Here is a 17,316-nt window from a genome sequence, read left to right as displayed (position 1 = left end):
ATCTGTTTGCACAAAAGCCAGTAGAGCCTGAAATCTTATTTCAAGATGCCCAAGTGGCAGAGCCAGCATCCTTAACTCATGAGAAACTGCCCTAAAGGAAGATGCGATGCCAGTCCTTGCTGAAGGGACTTACTGTGGACTATTCTTCTTCAACTCAAACAAATAACTCCCAGGAAACATACTGGGGGACGCACAGTCCATCACCCTGATGCCTGCAGTAGCGGAACCCTGACGCACAGCGAGATCCGGCTGGGTCATTGTCGGGAAGTTCTGCAGTCAGCTTCTTGCCAGAAAACCCTGGGAGCCCCTGCAAAGGCGTCTGGCACTCAGCACTAACATTTCTTTGAAACCAACAACAATATTTTTTTGTAATCCTTTAAGCCAGTGACTGTGGGGCTGCAAACCAGATAATGAAGCGTTATGGGGGAGAATTCATCTTAATGGTTCACCCACTGATCCCGGGAGGTAGAGACAGCTCAGGCCCCAAGTCGGTCCCTGCGTTTCAAAAAGCTTTCAGTGCTCACTCAGCATGAGCTGATAAAGAATAAAGTTTGCTCGCCATTAAAGCTCAGTAACAATATCTAGCGGACCACACTGTGATTTCCTAGGCAGAGACTGATATCAGCTCTGCTCTCCACATCTGTTCACTTATCATCTCTACCCTGCCTGCCTCCAAGAAGGGACAGGCCTGTATATTCACACACCATGGGGAGAATGAAACGCACGAAAAAATCCTCTTTCCGTCATTCCTGGATGCTGTAAATGCCGATTACAGGACCATGGAGAGTCGGCATTAAGTCAAAAATTATTGGTAATTGCCGTGTCTTTTCTCTTTTAAGGAAAATTACTCCTCTTGATTTTTTAAAATAAATTTTATTTATTTATTTTTGGCTGCATTGGCTCTTCGTTGCTGCGCGTAGGCTTTCTGTAGTTGTGGCGAGCAGGGGCTACTCTTCATTGCGGTGTGCGGGCTTCTCATTGCGGTGGCTTGTCTTTGTTGCGGAGCACGGGCTCTAGGTGCGCGGGCTTCAGTAGTTGTGGCACGTGGGCTCAGTAGTTGTATTTCGTGGGCTCTAGCGCGCAGGCTCAGTAGTTTTGGTGCACAGGCTTAGTTGCTCCGCGGCATGTGGGATCTTCACGGACCAGGGCTTGAACTCACGTCCCCTGCATTGGCAGGTGGGTTCTTAACCACTGCACCACCAGGGAAGTCCCATTCCTCTTAATTACTTAATAGAACTTGGCATTTACTCAAATTCATTTTTTTCCCAGTTGTAATTTGTAAGAGAGATAACCAAGTGAAACTCATCTGAGGACCTCATTTTGTATTTTTTCCCTGCAATACACTGTAATTAATAGTTGTTTTTTTTTTTTCTTTTTCTTCTTTTCCTGAAGATCCAATATTCTCTCGCTGGCCAGGTTGCAGTGTGTAAACTGTATGTGCCCAGCACTGCCCTACAAACAGCTCCCGTCCTGGCTGTTGGTTACAAAAGGCCGACAGCAGTGGGTTTTCAGGAAGTCTAGCCAAAGGTGTCAGACATCCCGGTTTGGACTCCAGGTCACAAGGAAAGGGCCATTTGGGGTGCCACTGACTAAGAAATACTCTATAGAATGAAGGCTGGTCCCGCCCAATGTGGAGGAGTAAGTACCTCCCCAACTTGGATGCAAAGTCCGGTTAAGCGTATGAACCCAGCTTGTGAGATAAAGCAGCCTTTCGTCACAACACTTTTCCTGTGGAGAGCAGAGATGTTTTTTAAGAGAATAAATGCTCAACATACATCAGAGCTGTATTACGCTAGCTCCTTATGGGTGTTAAAGATAATGAGTTTAGCTTGAGTCCATGACATGCAAAATGGGTTTTAACCAGCAAAGTGAGAAGGAAGACCGTGGGGTAAAGGATGGCCTTCAGACCTGAAGTTGATGCAGAGGTATTTCCCCTTTCAAACCTCTCTCTCGTTATGGCTTTGATGCCAGATAAGGCTACAGGACCTACCGGAATACTACTGTGACCGAGCAGGACACTATGGGGTCTTTCTAGAACAGGACCAACACCCATGTCCTCTGCCTGCCTTTTCTTGTCTGTAGAAAAACTTTAGTCGAAGAATACATTTAATCAGAGAAGTGAAAAAATGCAGAAAGAAAAGCAAACAGTCAAGCGAGACAAAATAATAACAGTTTAGCCATTAACCGAAGTCAAGGACCTTTAGTTCCTCCTAAAGGGCTATAGGTAATATTCTGACTCATGTCCTTTGAGCTGTTTTGCAGCTACTGAAACCCTCATCAGGTGGGAGAAGTTAACTGCCTGCTGCCCGCAAGCCCACAGACCCCAGACCAGCTGGAACCGGAAGGTTGATTATGCCGACTCCCAATTACCTCACCACCAACCAATCAGAAAGATGTCCACGAACTGACCATGCCCCACAAACCCCTTCACTCACCTTGTCTTTATAAACCTTTCCCTGAAAGCCTTTTGGGACTTCGGGCCTTTTAAGCACTAGCTACCTGACTCCTTGCTTGGGGACTGCAATAAACGCTGCACTTTCCTTCACCCCAACCCGGTGTCAGCAGATCCTGCCCCACACAGAGGTCCTAGCCGTTGTCATTACTGTCATCACCCTCAAGGGCAGCCCTCCTGAGACTCCAAAGGCGTTCACTTCAGTGACACTTCATCCAGTCATCACAGATGACAGCCACTGCACGCCTGGACTGCCAGCATCCTGTCTCCCACGGGATGCACTCAAGCCCGGGCCTCCCCACAAGTAGCTCCCGAATCCCCTCATCACTGTGGGGCTATCTTCTCGCACCACTCACGGCACCAGTTTTGCATCCGTCAGAGTCCAGGGGACAGAAACCTCAGGGTAATTTGATCAGGGAAGGTTTAATACAAAGACTTTTAAACTATTTAGGGGGGATTCAATACTAAGAAGGGATAGAAAAAGGATTCTCAAAAAAATACCCTTGAAAGAGACACACTGTGGGGCGTGGGCCCTTCCGAAGACCGCACTTCACGCTCATCGGAGCTCTGCTTGCAGCCGGCTGCATGCCCTGGGCTCCAAAGGGCCTACAGTCACCAAGTCAAAGGCAGGCGGGGACCTCAGGCATGAGCAGCAGGCAGGAAACCTCCCACCTTGGGCGGGCGAGGGTGCTGAGGTTTGGGGCAGGGAACCGCTTCCTGGGTCGGCGAGCGGTAAAGCCTGGCCAGATGCGCACAGTGCCAAAAAGTCAGCCGCCTACCGAACCTGGAAGAAAATCCTCCTCCGGCAGCGCCCCCCACGCACCCTCCATCCACAAAGCGACAAAGCGAAGCATCATGCCAGGCGGCAGATGAGGTAGAGTCCAGTCTGGATCACAGAGCTGGGCCAGGGGGGTGCAGCGGGGCCAATACATTGGTAGCACCGGAGTGACTGTAAGCGCAGAAATGCACACCCTGTGCTGCCTTTTGTGGAGGAAAGGCTGGGAAGAACTCTGTGTATCTTTGCTTAACTCTGTGAAAGGACACGTGGGAATGATCAACCTAGAAAGGAACACAAATGGTTACATGGAGCCCCCAGGATGGAGATAAGGATGGAGAGAGCAGTGAAGTGACAATTTCTGAAAAGAGCTTTGCTTTTTTTCCTTTTGGCCATGTGGCTTGAGGGAGCTCAGTTCCCTGACCAAGGACCGAACCCGGGCCACGGCAGTGAAAGCGTGGAATCCTAACCACTAGACCACGAGAGAACTCCCCTGAAAACAGCTTCTTATGCGGTTTTGACTTTCAAACCGTGTGTCCAAGAAACAGAATTAAAATAACAAAAAGCAAACTTTAACCGGTCTCACCATAGATCCACCATCACTAAGGACTAGCTGGTCCACTTCAGAGGTGGAAGGGCTTCCTGAAAATGCAGTTACCACACCCCTGGGGGGGAAGGACCCCGAAAGGACAGGTTCTGTATTACAGGGTGCAGGCCACGCTTTGAGCCAGCGTCCACTGTGTGGTGGTGTCACCCCCATGGTCAGCACACACAGGTGCAGAAATGACAGGCAAGGTGGCTCCTCTCACCATTACACCCAAGGGCCTGTGCACAGAGTTTTTACATCCCATCCCAGCAGCTCTGAGCTCTGCATGTTTGGAGGTCTTAGATCCTGGGCGGGTGGGGGTGGACGCTTCCACCGGAGGAAATGGAGCGATGGTCCTGCTCAGAGGGAGGTGGGATGGCTACCTGGCCCCTGGGCTCCCTGTTGCCCCCAAACCACCAGGAAGCAGTAGGGTTTACTCTACTGGCTGGACGGGTGGGTCCCAATGACCAAGGGGAGCGTGGGCTGTGGCCACACAGTGGGACAAGAAGGGTTATGTCTGCAACCCACGGGGTCCCCTGCGGCACCTCTTAGTACGTCCACGCGCAACAGCAACAGCTAACGCAAAACTACAGCAACCAAAACAGGGAGGACGCTTGAAGACTCGGACCACTCGGGATGATGGTTTGACTCATTCCCCCAGACACGGAAGCCTGGCTGGGTCATGGAGTACGGTTGACCCCTTAATATCACGGGTTTGAACTGCGAGGGTCCACTCATATGCAGATATTTTTCAGTAGTAAATACTACACACAGGGTGGGGTGGGGAGGGTAAATTAGGAGGTCGGGATTAACACATACACACCACTGTACATAAAACAGATAATCAAAGGACCTGCTGTCCCAGGGCACTCTACTCAGTACTCTGTAAAGGCCTATATGGGAAAAGAATCTGAAAAAGGATGGATCTATGTATATGTATAACTGAATCACTGTGCTGTACACCGGAAACTAACACAACTTTGTAGGTCAACTATACTCCAATATAAAACAAAATTTAAATTAAAAATTAAAAAAATAAAAACAAACAAAATACTACAGTACAACACAGTCCGAGTTGGTTGAAACCACAGATGTGGAGGGCCAACTATAAATTATAGGTGGATTGACCCCGACATTGTTTAACGGTCAACTGTACATTAGTTTACATTTATGCGACATTAGATGTTTGCTATTGCTTTATTCGCACTTCTGCTTTGGTTGTCTGTAGTTCTGTATTTATGCAGGCTTTATCTGGTTTAGAAAACGTTGCTACAGTCAATTCATAAAAAAGAATTTGTAAGTTTTCCTTCCATTGCTGTGATCTGAAACAGTTTAAGTAGCATTGAGATGATCTGAAATTTAAAAGTTTGCAAGAATTCCTCTATGAAAGCAATACGGACCTGGCAAGGTTGATTACTTTCTTCTATTTCTCTTACGGATATTTGTCTGTTTAAAATCTCTGTCTCTCCAGGGGTCAGTTTTGTCTAATTATCCATTTTGTCTAGGTTTTTCAGATTTATTTGCATAAAGTTGTTCAAAGTAGCATTGCTTTACATTTTTTCCTTCATTGTAATAGTTTCTTCCCTCCTATCATTTCTTATGCTGTGTGTTTGTGCTTTCTTTTCATCTTGATTTGGTCACCTATAGGTTAGGCAACTTTGTTTATCTGATTCTCTGACAGCACCTCGTTCGAACAGGGCCCTTATTTTAGCGGCTCCTTTCTTTCCCTTTGTCACCAGGCCTCCGGGAACCTCCCGTTTCCAGGGTGCTTCCCTCTTCTCCGGAAGCAGGGCTTCTGCACCTCTGGTCTCAGAACTTTCTCAGTCTCTCCCCCTTGATTCCGAAGCGGCCAGTACTCTCACCCACCGGCCCTCACGTTTCCTCTGAGGGTCGGTCTGTCCTTACGGGTGTGAACCCTAGTTGATGACGTTTCCTCTATTCCGTGCAGTCCTCACCTGGGTCTACATTCTGGTGTGAGATTCCCTGGCAACTCTGCTAGTCCAAGATGTTTGTTTTCCCACTGACCTCTCATTGAGATTTGCGATCTTTGGTCTTTCCTGGTTACACTGTAGGTCTGGGCTATAGGTGGTTTTGTTTGTTCTTTTTCTAAACAGTTCTCAGAATGTGGGAAGAGATTCCGATTTAGGTGGCCTCCATTACCCCCTGGTGGGTTTTTTTTTTTTTTTTGCAGTATGCGGGCCTCTCACTGTTGTGGCCCCTCCCGTTGCGGAGCACAGGCTCAGCGGCCATGGCTCACGGGCCCAGCCGCTCCGTGGCATGTGGGATCCTCCCGGACCGGGGCACGAACCCGTGTCCCCTGCATCGGCAGGCGGACTCCCAACCACTGCGCCACCAGGGAAGCCCTCCCCCGCTGGTGTTTTTATTTTCGAATGCTTTATTCCCTATTAACCCCGTGGAAGATGACACCTGAAGAGCTTTAGTCCCCATCTTTCAGATTTAGATGGGACTTTTTCCATATAGGACACTGGCCACGTCGTGGAGGTGCAGGTGGACCGTGGTCAGAAGTAATAGAAAGGGGAGAAGGCAGTTCCCTAAAAGGGCCTTAGAAGTCTCAAAGTACACGTCAGAAATGGGGAAAGCATCCTTCATGGCAGCCGGTACATCTTTACTGCAGACCCACTCAGTGCTGAAAGGTGAGGTGGGTTCCCGCGGGAGGGGAGCACTGAATGAATACACCCAAGGAGAGGCTTCTCAGGTGATGCCGTGGCTGCCCTGGGCCACCAAAGTGGTGTCACTGTTCATCCCAGGAGCTCTGGCCTAAAGTCAGACTCAGGGGTGCCCCACTCCCCCAGGCCCCAGTCCCTACCAGAGTCACCAAATCTGCTCAGAAACTCTATGATTTCCAACCATCTGTTCCTTATTCACCAAAACAACACTATCTGACGGCAAGCACATCAGAGGCCACCCATACGATGGGCCAGTGCGCAAACGTCATCAACCGTTGCATCTTTTATAACATCAGGATATATTAAGGAAATACAATTTACACATACAAACTTCAACAAAACGGTATGCTGTAGAACGCAACAGAGTTCCACCGCTACAGACGTTTGGGGAACGTGGCACAGACTATCTTTCGGAGACTTACAACAAATGTCATCTTTCTAAGAGGCTCCTGAAACAGAGCAGGACCCTATGGCCCTTGCCCCCCATGTCCTCAGCCTGAGTCTTGTCTGTAGAAAAACTTTAGCCAAAGAGTAAGTTTAATCAGAGAAGTGAGAAAATGCAGGAACAGAGGAAAACAGTCAAAGGAGACCAAATAACAATAGTCATTAAACAAAGTCAAGGACCTTTAGTTCCTCCTCAAGGGTTATAGATAATATCCTGAACCATATCCTGCGAGCTGTCTTATAGATACTGAAACCTCCACTAGGTGGAAGAAGTGAACTACATGATGACCAGACCACAGTCATGACATAAGCTGTCACAATTCCTGGAACTGGCCTCAAAGAAATGGGAACAAACCGACCCTGGAACTGAAGACTAACTGTACTTAAAACAATCAAGATGATGCTGACCAGGCCACTGCAGGACTGATCTCAAGACGACTGTCAGAGCTGACTGTGCTGTTTCTGCCTGGAGCCCCCTCCCTCTGTCTATAAAAGCTCTTCTCCACTGATTGTCATGGGGGAGGGAGTTGACCTTTGGACAGGCGTCTGTCCCCCACCGTCCCCTCCCACGCTGGCCTCCGAAATAAAGCAAACTTTCCTTTCCATTAACCTTGCCTCTTTATTGTCTTTTGAGCCGGATCCCACTTTTGGTAACACTCTGAGACGTCCTGCAGGACAGAGACAGTTTAACTCTGATCAGACCTGGCGTCTCCTAGATGGCTTCCAATGTGAAACTCTTTCTTCACGAGGGGCACCGAATAACACTTACAGACTGTTTGGGACACACATCAAAGATCCGAACTAATAAAGTTACCATAAAAAAAAAAAAAATCTGAACTAGGTAACCGAGAAACATGCCCAAAGACAGGGTGGGAAGGAGGGAGACTAAACGCTCAATTATAACTGTTTTGGCGTGGTGGGATTGTGGGTGATTTTTCCCCCCGCTTGTTATGAATCTATTCTTTCCAAATCCTCTGAATGTTAAAAACATGTTTGATGAAGTTAAAACACAGTGATTAAAAGCCTCCAGCCATCGCCTAAATTATTCCTTGAATTAACAAGGAAGCGGCAGGACCCAGTCTTTCCCTGCCTCTGGCTCGTGCCGCTTCCCTAGGTCTCTGATCTCACCGTGAACCACCAAAGTGCATTGTGCATTTCAGCACTAAGTCTCCTTCTTCGGGCGTCGGTACTCATCTATTCACTCAACGAACACTGGCTGAAGCCCTTTGTGCCACGTGTTAGGATTACAGCTGTGCAAGGACCTGACCTTGTTGATGCTTTGGCAGTGGAACGATCACATCACTGAATATACAAGTATGCAAACGCATTGCAGAGAGGGTAGTGGCTGAGCTGAAATTTGATGCAGGAAATAGGAGCTAACTCAACAAAGATGCAAGGAAGAGCATCCTACCTTCGGGGAACGGCCAGGGTCATACTTGCACAGGCCCGGAGGCAGGGGGAACACGGCTTCCCTGGGCGTCTGAAGGGCTAGTGTTGCTGGAATGAAAGGGGACAGCGAGGGTCAAGGGCCAGACCATGCAGGCCTCACACAGCCTACGTCAAGCGTCTTCTGTTATTTTCTTTTTAATGGCTTCAAGCAGGCAGCATCTTAAAAAGACCCTTCTGGTGCCAGTGGAGAACGGGGTCGAGGGACCCACCGTGGAGATCAGGAGCCCAGGTACCGACCGGGTGACAGACAGACAACGGCCTGACGGCAAGTGAGAGATGTGAAGAGGCACAGATAGATTCAAGAACACACAGGAGGTAAAAATCAAGAGGGCTAGGGACTTCCCCGGTGGTCCAGTGGCTGGGACTCTGCGCTCCCAACACAGGGGGCCCGGGTTTGATCCCTGGTCGGGGAACTAGATCCCGCATGCCGCGGAGCAACTAAAGATCCCACATGCTGCAACGAAGACCTGGCACAGCCAAATAAGTAAATATTATTAAAAAAAATCAAAAGGGCTTGGTGACAGCACAGACTTGGGGAGTGAGGGAAAGGACAGGTGTTCCAGAACAATTCCTAAATTCTAACTTACACCCCTCACAGGAATGCTATTCATCAATGCGGGGGGCCCAGGGAGGCCCCAGCTCCACGTGTGTGTCCGTGTGCGACCATGGATTTGGTCCTCCTGGAGAGAGTTGCTACTGAAAGATCCAAGGGATGTGGATGTTGGGAGCAGAGGTCTGGTCTGGAGATTCGAATTTGGGAATCTCTATAGGAAAACAGAAAGCCAGCCGAAGCTGTGGGCTTGTGTGACGTTGCCGAGAAGTAGGAAGAAAGGAAGAAGGCTTTCTGCGTCCCTGAGTCCAACATGTCATGGCTCCGGGACGGGTGTCAGCCTGCAAAGGAGACACGGGAGGAGCTCCCCGCCTCCTCCCCCGGAGAGGAAGGAGAGAGTGTGCGACCAAAGACACCACATGTTTCACGAAGGGACGTGTGAACAGCGTTGAAAGCTTTGAGAGGTCAAATAAAACGCGGGCTAAAGGACACGGGCAGTGAGCAGGAAACAAGCTCGGAGAAGTTTCACTGTGTCACCTGCATCCCCAGCTAGATTCTCGGTGGCAGGAGCAGCAGAGCACCAAGCGAACAACTGTCCATCAGTTTGGGAGGCTGACGATCTACACACCCTCAGATCAGCCAGTGGTTCTGCTGTGACCCCCGCCCCCTTCCAACCACCAATTCGTTTTCGGATGCATCTTGACGGGAGCAGTCCTGTGCTGGCCACCGGACACACAGAAGGGGACCACATGCACCCTTTGCCCCAGGAGCTCGCAGTCTGCTGGGGAGACAAACCCGAAACCCAGAGGACGGTCGCGCCGCAGCACTGGCTGAGCGGCTCGGGTGCCCCGAGCGGCAGGGGTCAGCAGCCCCGTGTGGTGGCATCACACGCTGAAGCAGACCTAAGTATTCCCAGAATTCCGGGAACCAGCTCCCCTCCCTCGGAGGCCCCCGAGGGCCTGGGAGAGGGACGGCCTCCCCGCTGCAGAGACCTGAGACCGTCTTCCCATAGGGACCCACTTCTCTGTGAAGGGTGGGCCACAGCCCATTATGGCCGCTGACGTCAACCTCTTTGTGTTTCCCACAAATTAGGTCTACCAGTCTTACTTGGTTTTATGATACGTACTGAAACTTTTAAGGGGTATTCTCTGGAACTGAATTTGGCTCGAGGAAAGGAGAAACAGTACAAGCCAATCACGTTCCCACAGAACGCCTGCTCTCAGCAGCATCGGAATTCCTTCCCTGGCTTCCACATCATGTGATGGGGTCCGGGCCCTTGGGTGCTTCTCTGCCCCCACCAGTCGCTCCCAGCCCACCTGCACACTTTATACGGTCCACCTCCTGTCTCTTTCTAACTCAACGAAAGCACAAAATTTTGTCGAAAGTTGCTAGAAATTATAAATACCTCTGAAATCTTCTACCAGTGCCTACGTTGTGACGCGTACCTTTATCTTAAGCCGTCCATCAGCATCCTCAAGTTAACGTCTTCCCGGAAAGCCGGAGCCCACAGCAGTCATGACAAGGGATGGGCCACCCTGTCACCTGGAGATCTCTGTGTGTGGCCAACAGGGAAACTGCTGGACTTCCCAGAAAAAGTAAGAACTCGAGGGTTTTGAAGCATTTATTTGATTTCTCCAAGTGATCACAGCTATGGTTTTACATCAGTAGAGTCTGTTACTACTTACACACAGAACGCATAGGAAAACAAAAGCACTTCTTTCCTCCCCAAAGTTACATCGTGGGTGCCGGGCTTCCTGCGAGCGAGGCGGCCCTTGAGGTCTGAAGAGCCTGCATTCAAGACCTGGTTCTAAGTGTGTGAAACGACTCGAGGTGAATGACAGTGCCCCAGAGTAGATGGTCCCACACACGACCTTGGCATGACCGCAGGCGGGTCACACGGTGACGCCCCCCCACCCGCCCTCGCTGTGCCCATTCACCACCCTCACCTCACGCCGATTCATTCTGCAACCCGCTTCCTGGATTACTGTTGTTGTATTGAAAATACTTACAAAAGGACTCGTTTTTCAGGCAGGAAGGGTGATGGTATTTTACAACGGACTGTAAGATGCATGCTTACCTGTAGCGACATAGCTTCGTACGGTGCTGAGTCAACACCTAGGGTCATGTTTAACATCTGCTGTCTTTTCAGCTCATCTTAAAGAAAACCAAGAGGTTTCTGCTACATGCAGTGCGAGATGGAAAAATCGCTCTACACAGGATGACTGAGGATGTTTTTAAGCAAGATGTGCACATCATATTAGGATGAACTTTATTTTTACATTGTTGTGCAATCCATTCATAAACTTAAAAAGAAAAAACAAACATGATTTAATTGTTGTCCCAGAAAAGATGTCTGTGACGGTACCAACTGCCTTCTCTAAGGGTCACCTGCTGAAACAATTTGTGACGTGAGCAAAATGCCCCACGAGTATCTTGACAGCGAGAAAGGATGACACACATCCCGGGGATGCTCAGCCTCCCACCTCCTGTGCCAGGGCGTGAACCACAGGTGCCCACAGCTGCGGCTCTGCGACGGGCTGGGATCCCGAGAGCGCAGTCTCGAGAAAGCTACATGGGGCCACAAGCTTTCCAGGAGCATCTGCTTCCCAAACGAGTTCGGGGCAGCCTGGCTCCAGACTCCTCCAGGGAACAGTGTACCTTTTGGGAACACTTATTCCATGACAAGTTTGGAAATGAAACACAAAGACTGATGAAACCTCACTGACCAGAAGTCAGTCCAGCAGAAAGTTGGGAACACAGGGAGAGACTCCCCCCACTTTAGGGACCCAGCCCGGTGACAGTCTGGAGGTGGGGGTCCCGAGTGGCCTGCAGAGAGAGAGCACCCTTCCCACCGGCTCTACCCAGCTTGGCTCTGTTTCCATCAGTGACTGCCCTTCGGGAAGGGCGACCTGGTGTCAATCAGCCTGGCTGCATCTTTTCTGGAACAACCTGGAGTTTACAGTTAGATCCTACGATTGGTACAGAGGGTGAAGAAAAGCCGACATACTTAATATGTTATCACTTTACTTCAACTATTTGTCAACAGTAACACTGGGAGAGTTTGCAAATACACAGAACACAAAGTGTGGCCTCGCGCCTGGCGCCAGAGGACATGCAGCACAATTCGATTGTTCCCTGTCATCACAACGCCCTTTAAACCACAAGACAGAGAACGCCTCGGGAGCGGGACTCTGGAGGGAAACCAAGGAGTTTCGGGGTCCGCGGAACCGGGGAGCCTCCCACCAGCCCGGCCTGGACCAAATCAGACACGCCCGTGCTTTTCGTTTCTCTCTTTCTGAGCAGATGAGAGAGAAGGACGACACGGACGGGAAGATAAAGGCGGGCAGGTTAAAGTCACACTTCTTTCAAAAAAGGAAAAAAAAAAACCAAAAAAGCTAAACTCTAGATTGCTGTACTTGCTCTCTATGGAGATTAACAAAGTGCTCGGTTTGCAGATTTGCTGGTTTGGTGACCTGGATGATGCGACGAAGGGGGCAGTGGGCGGGCAGAGCCCCGGCCGCCGCCAGGGTGGGCCCCCCTCCGTCGTCCCGCTGCCGCCTGTCCAGAGCCCCGCGCCCATGGAGTCCCGCGCCAGCTTCGCCCTTTCTGGAAGAGCTCCCTGCCCGGCAGGTGCCGGGGGCGATCCTCGGGTCCACGGCTTAGGAGCACAGCACTGGCTGCTGCAGTGGCTCGAAGGGCTGAAACTACAAAGTACGGCCCGTGGGTGACTCAGGCACAGAACCAGGCGCGTGCGGCGCCAGCCCCGGGGGAGCGGATGGTGTCACCACAACATGGAAGCGACAAGAGCACAGCGGAGAGTCATGTGATGCCCCGGCAGCCGCCTGACCGTGAGGAGGTGGCGGGGCCGCACTGGCGGGGCCGGGCACTCGTCGGCTGGGGTCAGATGGGCCACGGCGATGACACGGGGGTCGTGCTAGCACACGGCCACATGGAATCACGATGATCACGGCCACCACTCAGAAAACAAAACGGGAAACACACACACCGCCCTGGGTTGCTAAACGCTAAGAGAAGCCTTCGGGTTCCGGGGCGTCTGCCTGCTGCGGTTGGAAACAGGATGAGGGAGCTATGGTGCTGGGGACACAGGATGAGTTGGTCGTTTTCATGTTGGAGATGAATACCTCGGCCGTGTATGGGGCCCCCCGCAGAGGGCTCTGAATGAGTGTGCATTAAATCAAATGCATACAGAAGAAACATGGATCATGGAAATTCACAGTTATTGCAGCCATTAAAGTGTCTAAGAATCTGTAACCAATAGTCCAAGGCAACCAGTTCTTAACTAGCTGTCTCGAGTTGCTACTGTAGAGTTTACTGCATTTTATCTATTTGCTTACCTGAAATAACAGAGCAGTTATAATACTGATTACTTATGTTAGTCTTCTGTTAATAAAATAAGGATTTATACAAAGCAATATCGGACTTTTAAAACAGTTAGATGCTATGTTACTTGGCACAGTTAGTAATGATCGTGTAAAGATCTCTGCCAGTCCTAGGGGGGCTTCTCTTCTTTTTATGAAAATACGGAAGAATATGAATTTTGTCCCTAGCATTTAAGTTTTTGGTCTACCCTCTCACACGTTTGTCTAAGGTACTGTCTTCCTATCAGGTAAGTGGAGCTCTTTGTAAAGTCTATATTGCTAATTTCGTGGACTGAAACGTTTGCCTTTCACACACAAATACTACCTATACAGTATATATATATATATATTTATATATTTATATATTTATATTATATAAAGTTTACTTACGTATTTTCATCAACCATATCAGGTCTACTTAATTTTTGCCCATTGTCAATAAAAGAGCAATAATGCAGCAAGTTTTGGGTTTTTTGTTTGGTTCTGTCTCTGGTTTTTTGTGTCGTCTCTTCTTTTCCTAGGCTGGGTTCTCATCTGCGTGTATAGTGAGGGAGCAGAGAGCTGAGGGCTGCAGGTGGGGGGTCGGGGCGGGGAGCTCAACATCTACTTGGCCGGCGGCACTGTTTCAGGGCTGATGGTGGCCGAGGCCCACCTCCCGGGCTGAGGTGGATGGAGCCCGGGGCGCCACCACTAAATGAAACTGGGGGCGGGGGGGGGTTTGTTCCCTGTGACACAAGCCCCGGGGCTTGGGGGGCGCCATCCGGGCCGGGAGCAGACGGGGAGGTGGAAACAGAAAGTGCTCTGGGGCTGGTCTGGGGCCGCCACCCCTGGGCGCGCCTGTGTGGTGTGCACTTGCTCTGAGGGGCCCGGGACCCCCGCCCAGGCTGTCTACACAATTGTGCTGATGCCGCTGGGTTTGGCCTTGCTGCCGGGGAGGGGTGGCGGGGCAGGGGGCTGCCCGTGGTGGTGCACGGCATGGCCCACGTGGCCCGGGTGGCCGACGTGGGCCGAGGGCAGCGGCGGGTGGCTGTGCGCGTGGGCCCCGTAGGCGGGCTGCCCCCCATGGGGGCCGTGGTGGTACTGGTGTGCGTGCTGGATGTGCTGGGGCGGGTGGTAGTGGTGGTGGTGATGGTAGGGGGGCGGGTTCTGCTGGAGGGGGCAGTACTGGCCGTGATGCCCGTGCACTGGTGCCTGCAAGGGGCCTTCCGTGGGCCCCTGGGGGTGGCCGGACGAGGGATGAGGCGGGTGGGGGGGCGGCTGGGGAGGGGCTGGGGGCAAGTGGGCCTGGGGAGGGGGCTTCCCTCTCTTACTCCCAAATAGGGAGCCCAGGAGGGAGGAGGAGTTGGGCATGGCCTGGTGTGGGCGAGATGGACAGTCTCGTGTTGATGCAGCTCTCCGGCGCATGTGAGGACTGCTAATGATGGACCCCTAAAAAGGAAATTCATAGAAACCAAAATTAAAAGAGCTTAGAGCACTTACATCAGAATGATTCTTAAGAAATGTCAAAAAAAAGTTCGCCCACTGACTGCTAAGCCTTAGTTCAACTCGCTAGCCGCAGAGGCCGGGCCGTGTGAGGCTGGACTCAGGCGCCACCTCCAGACACTGCCGTGCAGGTCGGCTGGGGGGGCCAGGAGGGGGCCTTTGGGGAGAAAGTTTGGGGGGGGAACGCAGCTGCTGCGGGTCAAAGTTGACCTCTGCTCTTGGCCTGATGAGCACCCTGTTGCCGGAGGCGGCCGGAGCTTTGAGATCAGAACCGTGTGTCTGCGGGTGTGTGTAAGCGGCGTGTGCTGGGTAGGGCGGGGCGGGCGAGCTGCGTGCAGGGGAAGGGCCGGTCCTGCCGCCTCCTGCCCTAAGCTCTCCTGGGTCCTCTCAACGTCCGAGGGCGTGTGCTCTGCCTGTGCCGGTCCCGAGGTTTCTGGGGAGGTGGTGAGGGGGACAGGAGGGGCTGGGCACCGCCTAGGCATTTCACTGCGGCTACCTACTGCAAACCAAACACGGGAAAGGAAGGAAACAGAAAGGTCTGCAAGCTGAGGTTAGATGTGAACAGGGATATCGAGATGGCTGGAGGATGAATGAAATCTCATGAAATCCACACTGAATTCCTCTCGCTCTCATGGCTCTCCTCCCCCGAGCTAGCTGAGCAATTCCGTGATGCCCTGACTGCAGACACACAGCAATCGAACCTCCAGGAAGGAAGCGATGGGGATGGCGGAGCATGGAAGTCCCGAGGTGGCAGAACCCGACAGCGAGGGGGCGGGGGAGGGTGCCCCGCGGCTGCCGCCTCCGGCCCAGGATGAGTGGGAAGCCGGGGTGTTAACCATGCTCGGGACCGCGGGGATGGGTTAGGCGGAGACTAAACCACAACATCCAGACCCACCCCCTCCGTTGCAGCGCAAACAAGCGGTGAGGGGCATGGGAACGCCAGGCGGGCGGCATGCGCGGACGAGGCAGGCGGGGGGTCTGAGCCTCTGTGCAGAAGGGGAGGAGGAGCAAAACAAAAAGACACCAGGAGGCGACACACGACAGCCAGCTGGACGGGGGCTTCCGACTTACTTCCACATTGCTCTCTAGCGATCCCGCACTGCTGCGACGCCCTCGCTTCCCTGCCCAGAACATGCAATACCACAGGTTAGACGCGACACGGGGCGGGGCGCTGCCGCCGGATGGCCCGGGGGAGCCGGTGGCAGGGCAGTAATGAGTTAACAAGACAATGGGGTTCTTAAAAAGCAAAAAAAAAAAAAAACAAAAAAAACAAAATCTTTTTCAACCAGCCCAACTTTAACCCCCTCTCCGGGACCGGGAGCCTGGGGGGAGGGGCCTCCGGGGGGCTGGGGTGGGCACACAGGCCCGGCTCACCCCGAGCTCCAGGGGGCCTCAGCCGCCTGCCCGCGGGGACGGGCAAGGGCAGCTCCTCCCACAGCTAAGACGAGCTAAGCGTGGTCCTGCCCGGCCTGACCTTCGGTGGATTTCACATACGTATGTATGGACATACGCACGCACACGCACACACATCTGCCTCCCCGGCTGCTGGTGGGCCTGACGGTTAGGAGATTAAACTCCACATCCTCTTTCTCCTGGTGGAGCAGAGGGGCCGTACCCTGGGGCCGTGTTTGGTTTGTGCAGTGTCTGGCCAGGGACAGGGATGCTGGGACTTCCTCCCAGCCCAGGGCCTGGAGTCCTCTGTGGGCACGGCCCACTGGGACGCCACACGCGTTCTCCAGTCGTGAGCCCTCACTGCCAACGCCTCTGTGTCCCCCGCACATGGCACGTAGCAGGCACGCAACCTGTGTTGGCTGTGCCAGAGGAGACTGAGTCTTCCTCTTGGTTCTGGACGTCCAGCGCCCCCCCTGGCCCCTGCAGGTCCCCCGGACGACTTCTCCAGGCATTTCTGCAGGACACCGAGGCTGAGGCAGAGAAGGGGCTCCAAGACGTTCTTCCAGCTTCCACCTGTGCAGGCCTGGCCAAGCCCCACAGTGCAGGACAGGTGTCCCTCTGTCCACACCAGGAGGAGACGGAAGCTCTGGCCGATGGACTGACCGGCTCAGTCCCCACAGTGAGCAGGTTCACACCGTGTCTGCCCGTCCACCTGAGGCGGGAAATCTTGGCCACGCTGCCTTCTGAGCTGGACCCGGGCTGGACCCAGAAGCCTGGAAGATGGAAGTTGCTGCCTCGCGCCGCCCTGTGGCCCACATCCCGGGCCCACGCTGGGTGCAGAGGGTGTGTCTGGATCCTTCCGGCCTCATGGTGGCAGCTGCGCGTGCCTGGGACAGGCCCGAGGGCCTGGGCTCACGACGGCAGGCTCAGGGGAGCTCCGGTGACTTTGCCTTGCCTGCTGACCCCCAAACCTGAGTTCCAGCTGGGAGCCTGGGGTCCACTGAAGGCCGTGCTGGACCCCGGCCTCAGAGCCCACTCGGAACTGCGCCACATGGCGGATGAGGTTGCTGAAGACCACGGACCACCGGGCGGGAACTGGCCCTCGTTCCCAGCTGAAAAT

General features: G+C 52.6%; 1 protein-coding gene across 10 annotated transcripts in view; it reads right to left on the bottom strand.

Annotated features, from left to right (window-relative positions):
• Positions 1-10,550: 10,550 nt before the first annotated feature.
• IQSEC1 (IQ motif and Sec7 domain ArfGEF 1) overlaps positions 10,551-17,316 on the bottom strand; it is a 331,754-nt gene continuing 324,988 nt past the window's right edge. For 6 of the 10 annotated variants that reach the window (XM_067755608.1, XM_067755609.1, XM_067755613.1 and 3 more), the window contains 2 exons: positions 15,876-15,925; positions 13,481-14,750 (listed from right to left, as the gene is read on the bottom strand). In XM_067755608.1, coding sequence (XP_067611709.1) covers positions 14,211-14,750; positions 15,876-15,925 — 590 coding nt within the window. In that variant the 3' untranslated portion in view covers positions 13,481-14,210. Of the gene's footprint in view, positions 12,648-13,480; positions 14,751-15,875; positions 15,926-17,316 lie in introns of those variants that run through there. The other 4 variants (XM_067755615.1, XM_067755617.1, XM_067755614.1 and 1 more) reach the window with 3 other exon arrangements.

This window comes from Pseudorca crassidens, chromosome 10, assembly GCF_039906515.1.
Source record: "Pseudorca crassidens isolate mPseCra1 chromosome 10, mPseCra1.hap1, whole genome shotgun sequence".
Taxonomy (NCBI): domain Eukaryota; kingdom Metazoa; phylum Chordata; class Mammalia; order Artiodactyla; family Delphinidae; genus Pseudorca; species Pseudorca crassidens.
This window is presented reverse-complemented; position numbering and strand designations above follow the sequence as displayed.